The sequence below is a fragment of the Osmerus mordax genome, chromosome 26 (assembly GCF_038355195.1).
Source record: "Osmerus mordax isolate fOsmMor3 chromosome 26, fOsmMor3.pri, whole genome shotgun sequence".
Taxonomy (NCBI): Eukaryota; Metazoa; Chordata; class Actinopteri; order Osmeriformes; family Osmeridae; genus Osmerus; species Osmerus mordax.
In genome coordinates this window covers 8,541,212-8,564,720 of record NC_090075.1, presented here as the reverse complement: position 1 = coordinate 8,564,720, position 23,509 = coordinate 8,541,212, and the positions used below count along the sequence as shown (strand labels likewise).

The window sequence follows — 23,509 nt, the reverse complement described above, 5'->3', positions numbered from 1 at the left end:
CTGCTAAATATTCTGCTAATATTCTTGTCAAGCTGTTTAATGCCATAGGCTACATTTGCCATAACTTGGTTTTTACATTTCACGTGTGTTCGCCCCCTCTCCCGCGTGTCTATGTTGCTTCACTCAATGTATCTGATCTGCGCCTCGTCCATTACTGTTTACAACGTTAGCAGAACTAGGACTTGGTTGGCGTTGCCTTCTCAGCGTGAGAAATACAATGTGTGTGAGAGCGTGCGAACTGGTTGAAATGTGTGTCTCACGGCCAATGCGTGGGAGTTGGCAGCCCTGTATGAATGATAGTGATGTGTCGTCCGTGAACGATTCGTTCATTTTGAACGAATCCTTACAAGGACTCGGGAGTAATGAGTCCTCTCAAAGAGAGATTCGTTCATTTTCTCGTGGCAGCGCATCGGGAGAGGTAACTGTTTCCTCTACTAAAACAATGCAGGTCACGTGAAAAAGGATCCAAAGACTCGTACAAAGACCCAGTCGGGAAATGAACAAATCATTTCTGTTTCCTCAAGCTACCAGTACTGAGCCTATGCAGGTCACGTGAAAATTGATCCAAAGACTCGTACATGGCAGATGAACGAATCATTGATCCGAAGACTCGGTTGGCAGAGGAACGAAACATTGATCCGAGGACTCGGTTGGCAGAGGAACGAAACATTGATCCAAGACACGGTCGGGAGGGGAACGATTCGTTCATCTGCCGGGTATGAGTCTTTGGATCCTTTTTCACGTGACCTGCATAGGCTCAGTACTGGTAGCTAGATAAAACAGAAATGATTTGTTCATTTTGACTGGGTCTTCGGATACAAATCTTTGGATCATTTTTCACGTGACCTGCATAGGCTCAGAAGAGGAAACAGAAAGGATTTGTTTACCTCGTTTACTTTTGCGTGACTAGGTTTAGTAAGACGTGAATGATATTCGTTCACAAGTAATAATTACAGGTTTCGTTATTTTAACTTTTTTGTACTTTACTTACAGTTCAGTGCAGCGTAATTGTTTGCCGTGATAATTGGTAAATTATCCCCACCCCCTTGAAAAAAGATTCGTTCCTTTTAATGAACGAGATTCAAAGAACCGAGTCCGTAAAAGGATCCGAACTTCCCATCACTAATAAATGAGGAAAAGTTCATTGGTTTTGGAGAAAGTGGTCATTGAATGCCCTTTGTGTGAAAGCAATAATAAATGATTCACAGTTTGCTCCACGTAGCGTACACTTCTGTTATGCGGACTGTGTGAAGAGGTTTGATAATGTGACTTCAGTTTTGACCAATGCAGGTTAGCATTTGAAAAAAAACTGTAATTAACTCGTTTTTAAAGACATGTATGCAACGTAATTGCGATTCCTCTAGCAGAGTCTAGCGTCATCATCCACTGCTCTTCCTCTCCCGATCTGCATTACTTTATGAAGCCTGATGTAATCGAGGAGTTTCCCAAGTTATTGAAGGATACGTTTATCGACAGATTTCGTTCGATATTACACAGAATATGTGTCTATTTGTATAAAAAATAGCCTAAGGAAGTGCGGGATTAGACTATACTTTTTGTTCGTTTTTGAATACTGCCTTGTAATGATAACAGAAGTGGAATAAAAAGGAGAAATACCTTTGAATACGAGCCGTCACAAGTAGCCTATATTCAGGTAGGATGGAACGGAACACAAAAACATGCTCAAAATGTTAGGATGAATAATATAATAACCTGTTAACGTTTGCGCTTATTTATAATTATGGGATAATTATGCGTGACTTGTCCACGATTTCTTTCCCCACCACACTAACACATTTCCATGCAGTTTGATAGGATGCAGTGGTTTAAACTCAAATACCTGAGTTTATTGGTAAGTACATGTCTTTAGCTATTATACGTTTTCGGTTAGGAAGTTCTATAGATAAAATATAAGTGGCATGCTTTTATGTTGCCTACTCAAAGGGTTTCAAACTTTGATTTTGTGGAAGGTGAAACCTACAAACAGCTGTTCCAAATGCTTTAACTTTGTGTATATCGACATGAACATTTTATAAGTTTTGTTTCAGTACTATCATGATCATGACACTTGATTCCAATTAAAGGAAACGCTTTTGTCTTCATTTGTAGATATGTTTTCCACACTTCACATCAGGTAAGAAGCTATAAGTGAAAAATTCAAACATCCCCATTTTCATCCACGTGTATTACTAGTGCTTGTGAATTCCATGTTTTATCCAATTCTCATTTATTCATTTTCTGTTATATCTATAAAGGAAATCTCTAACTTGTAACTGTGATACAGTAGTATCTGTTATTGTAGTCTCTTATTGTTGTCTCTCTCAAATCAGTCCAATCATCATTTCCTAACTATGCTGAGTTCGTGTAAAATAGCAACCGCTGACCAAAAACAGTCCACAAGCAAGGGCACAGGGCTTAAACTCTCATTATGTTATTAATATTACAGCCCCTAATTCAAAATAATGCCTCGGTAGTAACTCAAGTGGAGATAGTTTAGTGGTCTTACTCCCAAGAGGAGTCACTGTTCTGGAGACACAGAGATTGTAGGAGCTCCGTGATCTAAGTCCTTGGCCTGGACAGTTTTAATAATGACACTCGGGAGACCTCGGTTCAAATTCCGTACAAAGGAGCTTTACTTCCAAGATCATCTTTTGTTTGTTTTTTTACCTTTCAGTTGCACCACTGATGTTGGAAAACAGGACACTGTTTACTTATGATGAGTACTACTATGATTATGTGCCAGAAAGGCTAGCCTGGCACAGCTCTGGACGCCTATGTAGCCAGCGCACTGGGGCCTTAGCCATGGTCTACAACGCTTTTGAGAATCGAGAGTTGACCAACTTCTTGACGTCCTTGAACATAACCCAGCCTGTTTGGATTGCCAGGAAAGTCATGACACACTTGAAAAGTGAGTTCAGTGTGCCATTTCGGACCAGGTTTTTATTGAAATATCAGCACCTTTTACTTAGCAACAGTAGGGTCTTTGTGCTTTGAGTAAAATATACCCATTTGCACATGAGAATATGGTTAATACATTTGAAATTGTACTGACGACACGGCTAAAAAGTCCTTGTGTATAAATGGCACACAAGTGTTTACAACCTCAATATGACCACAGCTGAAATTTCCTAATATCATTCTATCCCCTCAAGTGGGTTCCCAGCATTTCATTGCTTATTCAACTGTTATTTCTCTTTCTCTGTCTGACGGGGACAAGGTTCCATTGAGACCCTCATCCTGGAGTTCAGGGGTCGATCCGACAAGAAGAACGCGCGCCTCCTGCACACGTTCCCCTCCATGGGCTCAGTGACCGTTTGCGCTCGCCTCCGATTCGACCCGAGTTGCTTCGGATTTTCCACTGTCTTCTCTTATTCCATCAAGTCATTCATTAATGAGTTCCAGCTCCGTGGCAGGCTGGTTCAGGGCCAGCCAGTCCAGCTGGCTCTGCTGGTCCATGGCACACATGGGCCTTACCAGGAGGCCTTCCTCCATGACGGCTCCTGGCACTCCGTCTGTGTCGGTTGGAGCCGACATGGCGGGCGATGGGCCTTGTACGCCGACGGGAGTCTCATCAACAGAGGGGACGGCCTCAATGTGGGGAGGGACATCGGGCCTGAGGGGCTGTTCATAATTGGCCAGGAGCAGGACACCTTTGGCGGATCATTCCGGAGTGTCGAGTCCTTCTCTGGTAGTATATCACAGCTGAACGTTTGGGAACGGGCGTTGAACGACAGTGAAATCCACGCCATGGAAAAGGAATGCTTGTTCAATTCACCTGGGCTGGTGTTCAATTGGAGCAAGGCCGCCCTAGAAATTGAGTCCTCCCTCAAGAGTGTGTGGGGAGACACCCCTTGTCAAGGTAAAACGTAGGCAGGGGAGGTGGAGTTAATTTGAAAAGGACTAGTCTTTCAGTTTGGTCTCAAACTACTCTTAAACTACTCCCTCTCTGCTCTCTCTGCCTCCATAACCTATATCCCCCAGCTCTAATTCGTCCCTGTCTTCTTTGTCTTACTCCCTCTCTCACTCATGTCTTCCTTTTTGGACACGGTTATGAATCCAGAGCTGCAGAGCCGTTCTCTCTCTCTCTCTCTCTCTCTCTCTCTCTCTCTCTCTCTCTCTCTCTCTCTCTCTCTCTCTCTCTCTCTCTCTCTCTCTCTCTCTCTCTCTCTCTCTGTCTGTCTGTCTGTCTCTCTCTCTGTCTCATTATCGTTCTCTGTCTGTGTCACTCTGACTCTCTGCCTCTCTCTTTCTCTCTTGGTCTCTCCTCATGTTCTCTTTGTCTCTCTCTGTGTCTCTCTGACTCTCCCTTGCTCTCTCACACACTCACTCACACACTTCTCTCCCTTCTCTATCTTCTGCTGGAAGTTGGTGGCCAAGTTGTAATTGGCAAACGCGGCCCTAAATGGTTGTAAATATTTTGCGCATGCCGTAATTCTGAATCCCACCCTTCAAAACAAACTCTCCTTTCTGAGACAGCCATCCCCTGTGAGTAATGGGAGTTTCAGCAACAGCTCTGGTTCCCCTCCACAAGACAGAGAACATGCAGTGCAGATGGTGTGACTCTGAGACGGGCCCTCCCTTCCTTATCGGACCATTTAACAAAGTTGACTCGTTCTGACGTCATGTGGAAACAAATAGATTAGGGGCTCACAGTGCCAGTATGCCTTTTAAATGTTACATACCCTTGCAGATCACATATACAGTTCAGTAATGTTATTCAATTCAAAACCTGGAGATCTGGATGTCTTTTTACTATTCTGTAGCTTAAAGAAGGCGTGTCAGATTCATTGTTTCACCAACCTCCTAACAGGCGGTGACAGATAAATAATTAAAAAATATATATTTGCAGACTTAAGTCATGGAGTTTCAGGTTGTGGATGAAGGTATATTATTGTATGATCATTTATTCTTCTCTTCCTCTATTGTGATCCTCTCTGTTCCTTGCCAGTTAATATCAGTGAGTCAGCGGGCCATTTTCTTGACACCCTACGGAACGCAGGTTTCGAGCCCTATCACAACTTTTCTGACGAGGCAGTCAACGCCCCCAAGATTGGGCAGTGTGTCACCTTCGACCCCCAAAGTGGGAGTTGGGGTCTGGACGCGTGTGATTCGTTGAGAGGGGCCGTCTGCCAGTTTGAGAAAGGTGATACATAATTTAAGTAAACAATCACCGTCAAAATCAAAGCAACGTTTGATTGTTTCAAGGACATACTTTTTTGGCAATTCTTGAATCCTTCCCCAAGGACCCAATAGGAGGGAGCAGGTGTGGGTTGAGTGAAAATCAATAAGTACAAAGTAGATCATAAAACAGTTTTTGAACTTTATAGTTACTTCCGCCAAGGTTATCAAATATAAATTATGTGCGGGTAAACTTACTAAGAAGCCACATTCCACCTATCATTGCTATCTCAGCCAACTCAATCACCATTATGGTAGTTCAGGTCAAACTATGTGCTACTATCATTTTTGTTGTTGTTGATTTGACACCATATTTAATATTAATTTCATTAATGCATCACTACAGAAAGCTTGGACATATTTGGCTTCCCCAAGACGGCGTTCTTCACCAAAGTGAGCAAAGATCTGCTCTCCATGTCTGTAAGTCGGAAGTTCCTACAGCTGTGCAGCTGTACAGTAAATTAGTTACACAGCATTACTTGTGTACCATCTTTGATTCTGCATCGGAGAAGTACAATCCAATAGTTGCATACCCATTTTCCCAGGGGAATTGACTCCAAACGAACAATAGGACCTTGCAAATGTCACAGCACTGTCAGTTGTGCGTCACACAACCTGTGTAGAGATGTGCTATTATTATTTATTTGTGTTGCACTCCCCATGTCATTCATGACAAATATGAAAAAGTGGTTTGGAGTCTTTTAGTTTGAATTTCCCCTTAAATAAAGTGTACAGTTGTTTTGTAAAGCTTTGTTTACAGTCATGCAAAAAAATAACTATATTATTATTATTTGTTACATAACCGCTGAAAGTAAATGATTTCAGAATGAACAACCACCAAGTTTAGAGAGATCTGTCTTAACCCTCCAGGTGACGGGTGAGATAAGCGTGAACGCATCTTCTGAGGCGGAGCTGTCATTGATGAACCACCTGACCAGGGCTCTGCTGAGGACGCTGGAGGCGGAGCCAGACATCCTCCAAGCCGCTGACGTGCTCTACCTGACCCAGATGATGGAGCTGACAGCCTCCGCCACCACCGCCTCCGTCTTGGCCTTCACTCTGCCGCCCTCGGAAGCTGTGGTCTCCATTGCCAGCAACTACCTAAAGCTGGCCAGCCTCGTCCTGGAGCCTGCTGTGGCCAGTCGGTGGCTGGGTTTGACGGAAGACGGGGTGGGTGTTTGGGGACAGGATCATGTTTTGGCTGGGTGTGGGTTAACACAGCCTCGTGGCATGCAGTTGAGAACGATTCTAACCCTGTTGAGCATGTGTGAGTTTCCTATCGGAGGATTTGGTCATGAGTAAAGGAGATGGGGCAGTAGATGTTTTTTTGGTTATGATTTGACATGTTTTCATCCTGTGTTTAGACTGCTGTTGGTCCATTTACTGTTGTGGAGAGTATTGACAAGCTAACGGCGGCGTTAGCTGATGTGCTGTCTCTGGAGAGACAAAGCTTCACGCTGTCAATGAAAAACATAGGTAACATTTGTTTGCGTTTGTCATGCGGAAATGTCAATCATTTGGGTTTATCACTGTTGATGATCATTGTTTCTGTGTGTCTTTTTGCACCCCCAGACGTACACATTGAGGCTCGAAAGCTGTCCCAGATGAGCTGCAGCTGTGTGTTCAAACCGCCGGTGTACGGTAGCGGTCCCGGCAGAGGTAGCAGCCAGGATGAGTTGCTCATCCCAGATATCGAGGTCCAGAGACTGCACTCCCTCGGTAACGCACACACACACACACACACACACACACCCATACACACACAAACAAACATGTACATACGGACACACACACTCATACACACACAAACAAACATGTACATATGGACCCACACACTCATACACACTCAAACATGCACATGTACACACACACCCATACACACACAAGCAAACATATATGGACACACCAGAAATTGAGCGTATGTCTTATACAGTTCATTCATAGTGGTTTTGTTTCTGTTTTATTCCTGCAGGTTACAAGGAGCTCATGTTCATCCATACTTACTACAGTCACCTGATGGAGATCCAGTCTGGAATGGAAGGATCCACAGTCCGTGACTCATCACTGAAACACGACAAAAGGTCGGAGACCTTCCAACATTTATGCGCATTGGAAAATAGTATTTCACATTCTCGCATGAAACGATGAAATAGGTTGACTTGACCGTTGTAATCCTCCTCCAGTGATCCCTCCAGTCGCTTGACCAGTGCGGTCATATCGGCGTCTGTCCGAGACACTTCCAAGGCCCACACCATCCCGGTGGCCGTTCAGTACACCCTCTCTTCCTCGCACGTGGTATGGTCCACTGCTACAACATACACACACCGGGTAGCGGTCTGTTCATAATTCACATGATTGGGGGTGGGGTGGTTACACTACACATGGTATGATGTGATATATGGGTCTCTGTCTGTTATATGTTCTTTAGGTGTTTTATTAACTTGTATTTTGTCAAAGTTTGAGAGTTGGCACCGGGTGTTTGTGGTCAGTTCCCTTGCCTTATCCCTTGTTACTTTTGGCCTAGAGTTTTCTGGCGGGAGAGAAACATCTGTTTCTATTCTAGGTGGAGTTTACTCCACGAGTCATGCCTGTTTGTGCCTTTTGGAATTTCAGCCTGATGTAAGTATTACTGAGAGCAAGAGTCAGTATCGGTCGTGATAATTCATGCAGTCCTGACAGTGATGCGTGTATTTTGTTTCCTGGTAATGTCGGAGCAGGACAGGTTATCCCGACGGTTGGTCCATTGAGGGATGTGTGGTGACGTATGCTGGCTCTGATACTACTTCCTGTTTATGTAACCACACCACAAACTTTGCAGTGTTGATGAATTACATGGAAGCCAAGGTAACAGTTGCCAGTTTTTTCTATTGTAAGTACTGTATTGATACAATCAGGGAAAATTAAGAAAATGACAACAAATATTTGATAGGAAATATTAGTTGCTAGAAGATATTTGTTGCTATAATTAGACACACATGTAACACAATTATTTTTAAGCTAAGAACCCACTTAAACTGTACTTATACACACATTGTCTTACTTATTGATATTAGTGATGAATATTCATCAAAACCAATAGAACATCAGCACCATTCTGATGTATACCCTGTGCACTATTTTATATTGTCCAATAGATGGCACTATATGTTTGAAAACCAGGATGTTACAGTTTTAGCCAGCCTCAACAGTACCAAATTACTCACTGGCTCAACCTACACTGTAAAGTTAATTTTGCTCAATAGCACTAAACAGTATGCAAGATACGTGACAAGTGTTTGTTTTAAATAGTTGCTACTGTATGTGTATTTGTGTGACTCAGTGTGTACTCGTGTGTGTGTGTGTTTGTGTTTATGCATGTTTATATCTATGTGGGTGTGTCCGTGAGTACTTGTGCATGTGTGTGCTGTGTGTACATGTGTGTGCTGTGTGTACATATGTGTGCGTGTGGGTGTTTGTATGTACTTATGTGTGTCCGTGTGCCCCTGTTTGTCCATGAATGCGTGTGCCTACTTGTGTCTGTGTGACCGTCTGTGTTCCCCTTTCTGTCTGTGTGTGTGCACGTGCATACGTGCATGTGTGTGGATATGTGTGTGTGTGTGTGCTCATCTCTCCCCAGTGGAGCCCTGAGGAGGAGGTTATTTTGACCAAGCTGACGTTTATCGGTTCGGGGGCGTCTTTGTGTGCCCTCGTGGTGACCTTGATGCTGTTCACCGTGCTGGAGTGAGTGGCACTCCAGGCTTTTCAGTGGCTGCCTCCCTTCTCCCCCTCTCCCCCTGAATCTCGAATGAGCCCAGCTGGAACCCCTGTTATTCTACAGTCACAGTCTCTCTCATAACCAACACTCACTACTGGAATTCAGTTAGGGTCGCTTCATATTACACTTGAGTCATTTAGGCGTTCAATGCCAAAATTTGACAATTAGTATATCTGCCCACATCTTCAGTGAAAGAATTGGTTGTAAAGCTAAGGCAGATTGAAAGGCATATTGTCAGCTTGGGTCAATTCCATTCTGGTTTGGTCCTTTAGTCAGTATTCCCTCAGGCCTCTGGTGTTTAAAGACAGAATCAGTATTGACTAGTTCTAACCTGGTAATTAGTTGTGTCATCAACCCCCACGCCCCCTATACAAACACACACACACACACGCATACATACACACACAAAAGCACATACTCCCACTCCCTCTCCCCAAAGCTCCTCTGAAGGTTTATGGTGGCATTACTGTGATGTTAATTAACGGTTAGGGTCACCTAGGGAGGTCCCAATCAGACGTGTGTTGGGATAGACAATTTGACTGGGGGATTTATGGTGGCCAGGTCCCAGCTAAACCCGACAGGCAAACACCACACACACACACACACACACACATGCAGACTCAGACACAAGGACCTGTACATGTACACACATACAAACATACATGCACTAGCTGATGGAACATGGGATAATGAACACACCCTATGTACATGATGTCAGAATATTTTACAGGCTGATCTCGAGCGATGGCCATTAATCTCCTAAGCATTTCCAACTAATCCTCTCCAACCCAATCTCTGTTTCTGCTTAATTCTTTGAAAGAAAGCCACTAATATATTCAGGAATTAAACCACGGAATGAATAATTTATTATGAAAAAGAACATGTTTTTGTTAGCCCCAATCATGTCTTATTTCATCAATACCATGTCAACATGATCTTGTTCTTTAAATGTGCAGGTATAAATCTATTAGGTTTTTCAATAACCTTAAATCATCGTATTTTACAATCATGTATGTTGCCACAGCATCCCAAAGTCTGACCGGACATCGATCCACAAGAACCTATTCATCTCCCTGACCTGTGCCCAGGTCGTACTGCTCTGCAGTGGCTCAGCCGTCAACGACAAGGTAATAACCCCAGTACATTAGGAGTGTTGCTATAACAGTCAGTGTCATTAATAGATACCAGACTCAATCCAATCTCTTAAAATAGGTGCTTAATCTGGACAGAAATGCTGTCAATTGCCATTTAAATGTAAATAGATCCCAAATATTATGTAAATATTATGTAAAAAGGAAAAAATGTATTCTGCTCGAACATTAGGATAATAGAGCTCCTGCCAAAATTGAGCAATGAGAGGATTCTGTGTAAACGCATCCACGTACCTCATCTTAAAAGCAAATGACCAGAACGACAGAACAATCCTCTACTGCAGTTATGGAGCACCGTGGGCGGGCTGGCAGAAGAGGGAAGGCGGGGGAGCTGTACCCCTCGATGAATATCCATCACACATCGACAGTCCCTCCATGGTCCCTTGTTGTGTCTCTGACCTCTGACCCACACTGCTCTGAACCTGTGCCCCCCCCACCCCAACCCCCCACCCCACCAGGTGGCGTGCACCCTGGTGGCAGCCCTTCTCCACCTGTTCTTCATGGCGTCCTTTAGCTGGATGCTGGTGGAGGGCCTTCTGCTCTGGAGCAAGGTGGTGACTGTGAACCTGAGTGAAGACCGCCACATGAAGTACTACTACTTCATCGGCTGGGGTAGGGTGCGGGACACTCTTTTCTCTCCTAACAACAAAGAAATTGTGTGACGGAGCTAATGCGCTATTACTCTCATTGTGAGCTCACCGCTTGTTTTTGGGACACGCTGAGGTAGCTTTTAGTTAGCATGTCCCCTGAAAGTTGGTAACAGCTTTGTGTGAATGCTGTGGGTAGATCTGAAAATCCCCATGGCTTAGTGTGTCTTTATTTCCCTATCACCCTCTCTCTCATCTCTCTCTCTACCCACACCTCTCTCTCTATCCCTTGTTCTCACTTTGTGTCTCTCTCTCTCTCTCTCTCTCTCTCTCTCTCTCTCTCTCTCTCTCTCTCCCCTTTCGCTCTCTTTCTCTCACTCTCTCCTTTTCTCTCTCTGTTTCTCTCCTTCTTCCTCTCTCTACCCCTCTATCTCTCCTCTCCTCCTTCCTTTCCCCAGGTCTGCCAGTGTTGATAGTCACCATCACGCTCGCTTCGGCCTCTGGGAAGTACTCTGCTGATGGCCACTGCTGGCTCAGCGTCCAGAACGGAGTCATCTGGGGCTTTGCTGGCCCTGTCATCTTCATCATAATGGTCAGAGTCCACTTTGTGGCACAACCACGCATAGAAAAATCATAATGTGTCTCCAGTTTTTCAACATTCTCTCACAGCATTAGGAAGGCCACCCTACCTCAAATTCAATTCCAGCAATAGTGGAATTATTCGTTTTGGGAAAAAGATCGTACCTCAGAAAAGTTTTATTCTGTCATCTTTCTTGTTTTACCCCCAATCCCCCTCCCCTCCACTTCCTTCCTGTCTCCTCCTTTATCGTCTCGTCCAGGTGAACATCATGGTCCTGACGAGGGTGGTGGTCATCACTCTGTCCACAGCCAAGAGGAGGTCCATCATGCTGGCCCTGGGCAGCAGTCCTGTGGAGCAGGCCTATGAACAGATCCGGTAAGTACCACAGGGGGACGCCATTTCTCCTTTGTAAACAACTGGAACAAACAGGTTGGAATGGCAAGACACGTTGTTTGTGCTTCACAGTAGGCACCAGACATCCGTTTGGCAATGCAGTGTGCAAACTTTAACAGTGTATAATTTTTTGATCGTCACTATTCGAAATTTGCTTTTTTTCAGTTCTTGTGTGCCAAATTTTCCTACCTTGTGTTTTTGGCTCGTTAAAAGGAACAGACTGTAAATACATTGAATAAGTTGATCCCCGAGGGGTGTTTACATTTTAACAGTGGAAATAATTTACACTCGTACGTGTTATTTCTGCCACAGAGTCGCAAGGGTCCACAGTACAGCTCTGTGGAGGGATATCAATGTAGGCCTTGAGGGTTAGTCGGCCCGGGAGGCGATGGCACAGCAGCACCAGTGGAAATTCAAACACATTCCTCCGCTAAACAAACTAGAGCCTGGCCCCATCAGCCCCAGCTGGTGTGGTTTAGTGGTCACTTGAACGGGAAGGTAATTCCATACTAAAACAGAATTAAGATGGATTTAGGGTGGAAATTGTCACTATAAACCTCACCGGCGGCCCTTGTTGTGCTTGGAATGACCCGCCTGCCAACCTGGCTTATTTGGCACAGAGGATGGCAGGTAATGCTAACCCCTTCATTCCAGAGTGGAGCACGGGGAGGAAAGAGCGAGTCACATGTCCAGTAGATTTGAGTTTGCGCTTGATTGTGCCTGATTGGTGGGGAAAAGGTAATAGTGAATGTATAATCCCGCTTTGTAAGTGTCTCTCTGTATGTGTTTGTTTGCGTAGGGCTGCAGTGAAAGCAGTGCTGGTGTTGCTGCCTATCCTAGGCCTGACCTGGCTGTGTGGTGTGCTGGTGCCCTTCTCCATAGTCATGGGTTACATCTTCATCCTGCTCAACTCTCTGCAGGTATGTGGCTTGCAGACTGCCTGGAATATACACACACGCTTACGCATACCCACACATATGCACCCGCACACACACGTACACACCCAGACACACACACACACACAGACACACACACACACACACACTCACTCTCACAAGCACATTTAAGCTTTCCCCTTTATTTATTTTCCTATGTCTCTCCATGGCTCATTCTTTTTTTCTCCCAATTTTTCTGTCACCCTTTTCCTCATTATCAGTTATTTTCCTTAATGTACCCAACTTTTTATGTGTTATTCATGGACAGCCATATATTTTTGTGAAGTTAGTCTATTCAATGGACCAGGTATTTGACATTTTGGTAAAGACTGGAGCGGGTATCAGCTGAAGTGAGAGAAGTTGAAATTGTTGAACTGTAAAAATGGGTGTGGATTTACTGAGTGTGGTTACTGTATTTCCAGAACACTGATGGAAGTTGGTAAAATAAAAATAATCAATAAATCTGCAAGGGATATTTTTGAGAGATTCTCACTTTACCGAGGCAATATTCAATTCAACATGCTGAATTGGAAAGCCTTTTCTATTATACATGGTGTTTGTCTTTCTGTCAGTAAGGGAACCGACAGACTCAAGGTTTTCGTTTTTGTCAGTGACAAAAGGTTGGGCTGAAATTGCTTTTAAATATGTGATTTTTTGTGTGCTTGCTTGTTGTTGAAAACATGATTTTTGAAGATGTTTTTTTTTCTTCTTCCAGCAGTTATACATTTTTGTGCTGAGTAGAAAGGTCAGCTGTAAAGGTAATTAGGTAGCTAGTTATGTGAAGATATCATTATTATTATTTATTGAAAGTGATTTTCCAAACATTCTATTAAGTGGAAAAGGGACAAATTTTTTTACTTAAACACTCTTCATTCACACTCTTTGGCTTTTAATGTGTAGCTACTGTAAAAAAATACATCAGTATGTTTCATTCGCAACCAGTAATTAACTTGTGCATGAACATTCATTCCAGTAAAACTTAATTTCTCTGGCTTGGGAGGATGGAGAGAAAGAGAATCATGTAACACTCTCACTGCAGCAGTCCAGTCTGACTCACTGCTGCTCTGTGTTAAAATCCTCCATAGCAATTTGTAGTAATCTTCAATCAGCTGTGTCTATAATTGAGCTGTATATTTCATAAGGAATCAATAGAGATTTAGTCTGAGCCGGATCATTAAGAAAGCTCCTCTATAAATAGTTTGTTTTCTCTCACATCTGATCTTTATTTTTTATATATTAACTATAATGAATGCAGAGCTTCTTATTAATGTTGTAAAGATGAAGTCACAGTGTTGGCTGGACCGTTCCCATGTAAAATGGAACGGATAAAAACTGGGTTTATTTGAGATTCACGTATCTTGTATGGCACATGATTGCCACATTTTGTGAACCTTACATACTGAAAATACCTCCATTATAGACAGGCTTGATTTAAACATCGCCTTCCCCTCCTGAGTCAGATTTACTCTCTTGTCCAAAAACGCCGTCCCATCCCATCACGGCATTCAAGTTTATCGTCTCAATGTCGAATAGCGTCAAATCCAACCTCTGGGTTGGTTACATATACCAGAATATATATTAAAAAAACCTGGCAGGTCATTTCATTCATTTTTCAAATGACTCCAGACAGTCCAGCTAGGAGCGGGGGAGGTCAGCCCAGTTTCCCCCCCCCCCCGCCCCTTGCCCTCACCCAGTCTGAAGAGAAGTTAATGAAGCGACGGGGCCACTGTGGTGTCAGGGAGGGAGGGGGACGACAGCTCTGCGTAACAGCCAGCTGCCACACCATAATAGGCCAACTCTAAAGACTCGTGCCACAGAGAATAGGAGGCCTCACGACACCCCTGCTAGGCTCAAAGCTGTTTCACTGACAACGGCAGTGCCTGGATGGTCAGTGGGGTTGTCAGGGTAATTTGTAGTGCCATTGACTAGACATTCCCTTTTCTATGCAATAAATATTGAGTGTGAATTTACTTTATAGTTATGATGGGCTGTAAAATTGAGTATTGCATGGAAATTAAATACATTTAAAATAAAGTTGGACTTTTCAAAGTAGAAAATGTGGTTGTGCTAAATCCATGTAGTTACTAAAATCCCTCAACAAAGTATTATTAGATTGTCGTGTTTTTTCACCTGTGACTGTTTCAAGTCAAGGAGGATGTGCTGCGCTTGTTTGATGGTGCGGAAATCGCAGCCATATTGTCAGTGAGTCACCAAGATCCAAGTTTTTTGTGTTTTTAGCGCTGCAGAGCGCAAAAGGAAACATTCCGGGTGTTTTCTGTGATCTTTTAATTGTACTGAGAGGTCTTTGGCCCAGCCTTTTCCACTGGAACATGAAGAAAATAGCAGTCCCCAGTGTTCAATTTTGAATGAATTCATCTGTTTTCCTGCTGATTTCCAGACCTGTGTGGGCCCCTTTGCTCTCTTTATCGCTTTGTCTACTCTGTCTTTCTCTCTCACTGTTTCTCACTGTTTCTCTCTCTCTCACTCTCTCTCTCTTCACTATCACTCTTTAGTTGCTCTCTTCATCATTCTCGATTTCTCACTTGATTTCTCCCCCTCGTTCTTGCTCTCTTTTTCCCAAAAAATTCTGCCCGCTTATTACTCGCTCTCTCTCTTGCCCACACTTTCTTTATCTGTATGTAAAACAAGCAACGCTACAAAGGAGTTTTAGCTTGTTTCTCAATCATTCTCACATGCTATATTCTTGAATAAAACAGGATGAATAATAGTATATAACATATATTCAGCATTGAAAGAGATGTGTCCGCTTCAATGACATCGATCATTTTGCTAAGGAAAATCTGTTCAACATCAAGCCAACCATAAAGAACTAAAACACACATAAACACTATTACTGCGTGCAAAGCCCAAAGTGATAGCAAGTGACAAAATTAGAAGTTGTAAGGGTTTTATGTATTTTATTTGTGGCAATTGTTTTTCCAGTGGGCTAGCCAAAGCAACATAAAGCTTAAGTGGCCGGTCTTTACTGTTAAATCAATGAAACAGATCATGTTGACATGCCTTTTTCATCACACACCTCAACCTATTGGGTGCTTGACAAGATTGTTGGCAAACTTACAGTGTTGTTTTTTTCTTTCTTGTTTTTGACCAACGAAAACAAGCTAAGAAAATGTCATTTTGGTCCAAACCAAATATTTTGCTGGACAGAATCATTATTTAATTGTTAGCTGATCGTTTTGGGGGGCAGCATTGAGGTAGCCTACAGACTTATTTGCAGAAACGTACTGTGTCTTTAAATGTTCCTCTGCATTTTTGTGGCATTTGTTTGTTTACGATTTTAACAATCTTTATTTTTTATAAACCTTTGGTATTTTACCATTTTTACCAAACTTTATTTCAGTTGTGGACCACAATTTGATTCATTTGGCACGGACCTAATAGTTACTGTACTTATAATTTGCAATAGTTGTAAAAATAACATGCAATCAAATTAAAAATCAAAATCATAAATTTCTGACTCAGACAGACCCATACTGTAATGTATGTGACTCAGTCACATACATTATTAAAGCAGTTAGACTACGTTACAGCAACTTAAAATCTCACTCCCTATTTCACCAAACATTCATCTGAATATTTGAGTCCTTTGGAGTTTTATCCTTCCCTCAGTGGTCTCTTAAGAATGTGTGTATCATAAATACAGCCATGCCTCATCTGTTCTCTTATCAAGCTGGAAATAAGCGGCACGAGGGGGGTTGCTTTGCTCTGCCATAAATCGCGTGACCCTCCGTCATCCAATCTCTGTGCAATGTCATTCAACCCCCCCCACTATCCATTACCTGAGTATAATGGGCTCCTGCCCATGCATTGTCCGCCGTATTATTAGACCATAACTTCAAACTATCAATAACTTTTGTGTGAAACGGAGAGAAGGAGAAAGACAGTCAGAGAGAGAGAGACAGAGAGAGATAGAGACAGAGAGAGAGGGTTAGGGAGAGAGAAAATGGGGAAAGAGTTCCGGGGGTCTGGAACTTGAGTGAGTTTGCTCATAAAAGTAAACTTGGGGGTACCGTTTCTCAGTTTTTTAATTAGTTGTGTTAGTTAAGAGTGCTGTGTGTATTGTTACAGGTTTGTTTTAGGCAATTCAGTTTGAAGCGTCCAACAGCTCGACCTGGTAACCAGTAGAGGGCAGTACCATTACAACCCTCCAGTTTGTGGTCTTATTGTGTAAGACGATGGAGCAATCCATTTTTGTTTATTCAGTTTCATGTTGGGTGTATGCAGACAGTTGGTATACATGGCATGCAATAGTATATTTATAAAATAGTTAATATATTTGTACTTATAATTACTAATCCTTTGAACCTTAATATCCGTATCAAGCAAGTACACACACACAAGTGCATTGTAACATCAATGATTTTAATACTGTGTTGTTTAGGGCATTTCGCAATAGACTTTGGATACTAACAGTCTTTCAATAGATCAGCGTTTCACTGTCACGGCAGCAACTAAATACACAGATAACTGATTCATATGCCCATCATTTATCTGTTTAGGATTTGTTCATTGATATGAAATATTGTTTGACAACATTTCAAAAAATGTTTTGCTGCTTGACATGAAGTGTTATTTTGACGTCTTTAATGTTTGTTTGACTGGTTGTGGCCTTTCTTAGTACCCAAACCAGGAAAACAATTACAAAACTGGCTGTCTAACCCAAACTGCGTTCAAATCTATCTGCATGGTCTAAAGGTTATCAGCTGTCTGTTAAATGAACAGAAATGTTTGTGACAAGGTGTGAAAAGACAACAAGAGGACATCCATAGCAAATTTAAGTTTAGTTTAGGCACGTTACAACTTTTTGAGTTGCTCAATCATTAGCCAAGTGTTACTCAATTGTTTCTGTGCTCCTGGGGATGCCTGGTCAGGAAACATTGGAACCAATTCTGTCTCTGTTCCTGATCTTCTTTACTATTAATAGAACAAACGTTTATCATGATGTTTATTCTATTAACTGAATGCCATGTCTTAGCTATATGCAAAGTGGATTCAAATGAACTTGACCCCCATACATTTGTGCTTGAGACTGATTAATGGTGGTTGTATTGGGAGTAGACTGGGAGGGGATTAGCGTGGGCCTCCCGGCCACCTCTCAGCCAGTCTCTGTCGGGTTTCCTCTCCACACTTGACTGGGCTACTAAAGAACCCAGCTCCCATCTACAGTAGGGCTGTGTGCATGTGTGTGTCAGCCCTCCTCTACCTTTCCGCCCCTTCCCCCTAAGACAAAGGGGAGACCGGTTATTTTAAAATCCCCTGTGCAGCACAAGAAACAAAAACAGAACCGGAGGGTCCAGTGTCCCAGACAGGTGTCCAATCCACTCAAAGGAACCCTCAGCTTCTCTGGGGGCAGTGACAGCACCCTCCCTCCCTTCCTTCTTCCTCCTCCACCTCCTTCCCCCACCACCTCCCTAATATGGTACTGCATCGTACACATGCTTTCTCACACACACAGACACATACACACAGTCAGATTACCAGGAAATGTCAGTACAAGTGTGTGATCATACATTGCTGTGCCCTGTTTAGAAGATAATTAAATGAAATGTTATTCAATATCTTTAATATCTAGTTACTACATAACTACTACAAACTGTTCAACATAATTAAGATGTTTTATTTTGACAAGACAAAGTACATTTTGGTAAAAGTGCATTTTAGGTCAATGATTTATCTTTGAAACATTATTTAATATTTGATTGGATTTGAATGATTATAGAACATGAGGGGAAAAGTATGCCATATTGTTTTGGAGTCATGCTGCCTAGAAAAAAACACATTTCCCTTTGATAAAAGTAAACTGTTTGCATTGCATGTTCAATTACAGACAGTGTAAAACAATATTAAACAGGATATCAAGGTCAGTGTTGTTTCCTACCACGCATTTCTAAGAAGATGGCACTTTTAATTAGGTCTTATCACGATTCTTAAGTAGTATATTTTTAGTGTGTTTTGTCTCAACTTGTTCTTTTTTCGTGCTTCTTTTCATCTTGTTCTGGGTTTGAAGAAGATACGTGTTTAAGGAGACCTATGTAGCACATTTCACAACGATGTGTTTACTTTGCAGGAAACATTATTTTGAGAGCAAGTTTGTTCGCAAGATAGCGTAATCTTCAACATTGAAATAGCAAGGTGCTCTCACCAAAGAAGTGTCACATAAAACCAAAATCAAACACAGAATTACTTCCGATTGATTGAATATACAGAACCTCTGCTTAGCACTCGTATAAATATTAAGTCTAGCTAGTCTGCAGAACAGAAGCCTAAGTGAGCAATATGCGGTACTTCAGAATGAAAAGAGCTCATTTTGGACAGAGAAATGCCCCCAAAAACTGTTCTGGTAAAATAAAGCAGGGAGAATAATATGCTTCCTGTCAAGAGAGGCGAGAGAATTCCTGTCATTGCTCATGCCGCCACCCCAAGACCTTTCCCTCTGTTAAGCTCACTAGCATTTATTTGCTTTAGAATTACCTGCCAGCTCAATTTAGTAATAGGCTCTGTCATATAAAAGCAAACCATACCTCTCTGTCTTTCAGAATACTGGTGTGTGTGTGTGTGTGTGCGTGTTGGAGGGCGTCACCTGATCAGCTGACTATGACTTTGTGACCCCTGTTATAATAACACGACCCCCCCCACACACACACACACTCCCACCCCTACCAGCGGCCCACCCTGACGGCAACAACGTCAGGAACTACTCCGGCACCCCCCAAATTGCCCATGTCGAAACAATGACCATTCTATTTATAAGTTCACCACTTTGGCTTCTCAGAAACTGTCACAAGTTCACACAGACAGGCTGGGGGGGACGGGGGGGGACGATGGGGGCATGGGCAGGGGTGGGGGGCACTCTGACAGCTCGGATGACTGGTGGGGGTAGTCGTGTGGGCTGGCCACATTGCAGATCAGTGTATCAGTGTGGATCTAAGTGGCGTGGACTGTTTTGGCCCTCTTTGATGTATACTTTGTAGTTAATTAGTAAGAACTGGGTCAGCATGGGGCAAAGGAGCAGATTCAGTTTTAGGGGAGTGGGGTTGCAAGGAGTGGGGGTGGGGGTGGGGCATAAAGGCTGTCAAATACACATGCCAATTTGCAAGTGAGCTATTTGCTTTCTTCGCTTTAAAATTAAACAAGAATAAACAGCAATGTATTATTCATGTGTTTTTCTCTTTTTAAATCATTCCTGTGGCAAAGAAGCCTTAATTGCATGTCATCGTTTTTACTGAATGGAGAAAAGAAAATTGAATGTGTTGGTTTGTCTAAGAAATGTTTTACGGAATAGCATCCAGAATCTTTTCCACTGAATACAGTCCATTCGGTGGTGCCTTATTTTACTGTAAACATTACCAAACCAGATGTTTTCGCTTATTCCAATGAGTAGCAAGCCACGCCAATTGTATTGATTTATAAAGAGCGGGAAAATACCTGAAAATACCTGAACACTGCTTTCGCAGTTGTGTAAATTTAACAGACCCCAAGACAAACGGAGAGCACAACACAGCCGTCCGTGGCTGCCCTGTAGAGCCGACGATCGGTGTTGGCCCCTTGCCCTTCCTGCTTAGCCCCAGGCTGGTCACCACAAGCGCTTGTGTCATTTCCTCCTGTCGCCGCCAAGCCTCCCCGCACCTAACGAGTGTTTACAACCACACGCTGATTCCTATTAATCTGGTTCTTGTCGGACAGGAGGAAGGTGATGGCGGAGAGAGGGAGAGAGGGTGGGGTGTTGAACTAGGGAGGGGAGGACTCAGGGGAGTATGTTGTAAAGGGGTTGCCCAAAGACGGGGAAAAATACAGCCGAGAGAGGGACAGCCCCTGAAAAAGATCTGTCCAACACACCCGGACCAGGCTAACACTGAGCAGACACACTCTCCCTCTTGTTTTTCTTGGTAATTATCCTCATTAAGTGAAAGCATGTGCCAATCAAACGCTTTCGAGAGAAAGGCACGGGAATAGAGAGCCTCTAACACTGTCTCAATAACGTCAAGCCTGTATCGTTTAGGCTCATTAGTAGATTAAAGCCATACTGGTGGGAGAGAGATGGAACGTCGGCAGCTACGACATTATTATGGCTCGTTTAACTTTCTAGTGGTTACAAATTTGATGATTATCACATTTAACACTCGCTGCACTCAATCACACCTAAATCCACAAGGATCTTTTAATCCCTCTGCATCAATCACTTTTTAGGGTAGGCCTACATGTAAAATAATTGATCGTCAGGATAACTTAGAGATTGCCGAGGAATGCATGTAAAAAATACAGGCCTTTTTTGTCGGGTTTCCTAGACAGTGACAAAAACTCAGAGGTCCACAGAGGGTTGGGAAAAAAAGATAAGACACCCCCCCTCTAAAAAAAACGAAGATATATGAAGTCTTCACGTCGATGAACTACCATTCGTTTTCACTTTGAAGCCCTGCGATCCGTAGTGAAGTGTGATTGCATGTGACACTCGCCGCGTCTGCGGCTTTATCATGATGGATACTCTCCCCACGCAGAGTGTCTGAACTGGAGGGGAGCACGCGTCACATACACATGCACACACACACGCCCAAACTTGTCTCACCTCACGTGGGAAAGGTAGTGTAGAAAGTCTTCTTTTCAACTTGACAGAACTTTGTGCATATCCGTGCAATTTGTCTTTGCTTAGTGATGTCGCTGCATAGTGGCATAGATGGAATTATGAGCGTATGAAGACAATATTATATAATGTATAATGACTTACTTTCACGTATGAATGTTCATAAATATGTAAAATAACTTGTTTTATCATTTTATCAAGTTGCAAGTTTCCATCTTAATGGAGGCATCAAGGACAAACACATAAAACAAAGCTTGAAAGTATATGTGCAGTACTATCTAATACTATCTATCGAGTACTGTGGGAAGCAAACATTTTATTTCCCTTGTTATGGCGTTTATTTTAATGTTTTATTTAACCTTTATTTACCCAGGCAAGATCATTAAGAACAAATTCTTATTACAATGATGGCCTGATCGACTGAAGCTGTCCAAGGCATCTTAGTAGGTGTTCAGTAGGGGTTAGTGTAGTTAAAATAGTGGAATGGCTGAGTCAGTGATGGACATTTGGACTGTCCACTGTTTGTATGTTTGTGTGTGTGTGTGCGTGCATGTGTGTTTTCCAGCTGAATCCAAACCCAGCTGCTGAGCCCTAGCTGCTAATTTACAGCCTTTTCCCCTCTCTCAGTGGAAACATTTGTAATTATAATACGGCCCAAAGATCGACAGTGTGGTCTCATGTAATATGACAAGGGGACACCCCAAATGTCGGTTGAATACCTAAGTATTTTTAATTAAACCGATATTTGGAACTCTGGCTGCTCTTTCAATCGTCAGTTCAAAGACTCTAGTCTGACCCATGTGTTAAAAGTTTGTATCGGTTTTCCATGTGTATGTTTTCCTTGGCGCCAGAGACATGCAACCCAAAATTGTCTTGTTTAAAAGCTCGTTTGTTTACAGTACATTCTCTCTCGTTTCTTCTCACCCACATGTGTGTTATGATAGTTTTGGGGCTACAGTTACATACTCTGCTTGGCTCGCAACAAGACGATTTAATGCGTGTAAACATGATTCAATTTGATTAATATGGCTCACAAAATGTGTGTTTCGGCATTGAGAATCAAAAGACGTCCACACTCTCAGTTTACTTAAAGATAGAGCAAGTAAAATAGAGCACTCTCCTTTCACCCTAGAGCGTCATCAATAACATTTGTCCTCTGATGTAAAATCAATAGCACACACACTGACACAATGTTAGACCGATGGCAAATGATGTGTCATCTGTCATCGACTGGCAATAAAGATATGTCACAATTGATTTTAGCCGGCCGCTTTCCCCTTTTCTCTCTCTCTCTCTCTCTCTCTCTCTCTCTCTCTCTCTCTCTCTCTCTCTCTCTCTCTCTCTCTCTCTCTCTCTCTCTCTCTCTCTCTCTCTCTCTCTCTCCTCGCAGTTGTTAGTGCGTAATATAAATAAATAAATAAATAAAAGTTATTATGAATGAGACATGGTCAGCCTTGCCAAACTCAATTAATATTAGATCAACAACAACAAGGGCGATTAGATCTCTCATGTTTACATCGGGATTCTCAGCCGCAGTAGTTTGAAAGGTGAGTTTGTATGCTCATGGGGAAGTAGTTTTGTACTCACATCGCTCAATACGTGTTTTAACTGACCTTCCAAACGGCCGGCAGTTTTTTGCTGTCAATGGATAACTCTCTCCTCAGTGTTTTTTTCTTGTATTTTTCACCTACTGTATGTTTTGGCTAATTCTTTTGGGTCCTTGCATTTGTGTTATTGTGCTACTGTATATTTCCAACCTTGAATTAAAAGGCTTTATGGATTCTTTTTCTCAAATGAGAGAGTATGGAAATCGACTTTATGCTTCACATTTTCTACATGTCTATTGATATTGTATTGAATTATTATTAGGTTTTTATTATTTAGTGATTTACTCATCAGCTGTCTATCTGTTTCAACTGAAAACAATGTACACTTTTTGAAACGGGATCTTATTGATGCTATAGTTGCTCGCTATACCCACCCAGGTAATGCTCATATGTGTCTTCTGGAGTCCATTATGTAATATGTGTGTATGTGCCTAGCGCCTTTGTGTATGTGTTTTTTTTTTGTGTCAAATTTGCTACCGTTTTCTTGCTGTTGTATACCACCCCCTCCCCCACCCCCCATTTGCACCAGTGGTAGCGAGCAACATCTGTTTCAGGCTTGTTGTTCCTCTTGGCTGCTTTTCAATTGGATTTCCTCAAGCAGGTCCAAAAGCTGTCACCTCTACCAGGCTCTGCTAGCTATCAGCGCTGGCCCCTATATTAAGTAGGTGTTTCAGGGCTAAGCTAATAACTCTCCCTCCTCTCCTGAGTGATCACAGGCAGCACTG

The 23,509-nt window shown here is 42.7% G+C and overlaps 1 protein-coding gene across 1 annotated transcript in view; it reads left to right on the top strand.

Moving 5' to 3' along the window:
- Positions 1–1,816: 1,816 nt before the first annotated feature.
- LOC136935811 (adhesion G-protein coupled receptor D2) overlaps positions 1,817–23,509 on the top strand; it is a 58,908-nt gene continuing 37,215 nt past the window's right edge. Inside the window, exons 1-19 of the mRNA XM_067229468.1 lie at positions 1,817–1,852; positions 2,110–2,134; positions 2,675–2,908; positions 3,218–3,859; positions 4,949–5,143; positions 5,525–5,598; positions 6,049–6,348; positions 6,543–6,654; positions 6,751–6,897; positions 7,151–7,259; positions 7,362–7,473; positions 7,742–7,797; positions 7,896–8,022; positions 8,795–8,898; positions 9,957–10,059; positions 10,542–10,695; positions 11,129–11,262; positions 11,510–11,625; positions 12,443–12,563. Of these exons, the coding sequence (XP_067085569.1) occupies positions 1,817–1,852; positions 2,110–2,134; positions 2,675–2,908; positions 3,218–3,859; positions 4,949–5,143; positions 5,525–5,598; positions 6,049–6,348; positions 6,543–6,654; positions 6,751–6,897; positions 7,151–7,259; positions 7,362–7,473; positions 7,742–7,797; positions 7,896–8,022; positions 8,795–8,898; positions 9,957–10,059; positions 10,542–10,695; positions 11,129–11,262; positions 11,510–11,625; positions 12,443–12,563 (2,901 nt within the window). The remainder of the gene's footprint in view (positions 1,853–2,109; positions 2,135–2,674; positions 2,909–3,217; positions 3,860–4,948; positions 5,144–5,524; positions 5,599–6,048; positions 6,349–6,542; positions 6,655–6,750; positions 6,898–7,150; positions 7,260–7,361; positions 7,474–7,741; positions 7,798–7,895; positions 8,023–8,794; positions 8,899–9,956; positions 10,060–10,541; positions 10,696–11,128; positions 11,263–11,509; positions 11,626–12,442; positions 12,564–23,509) is intronic.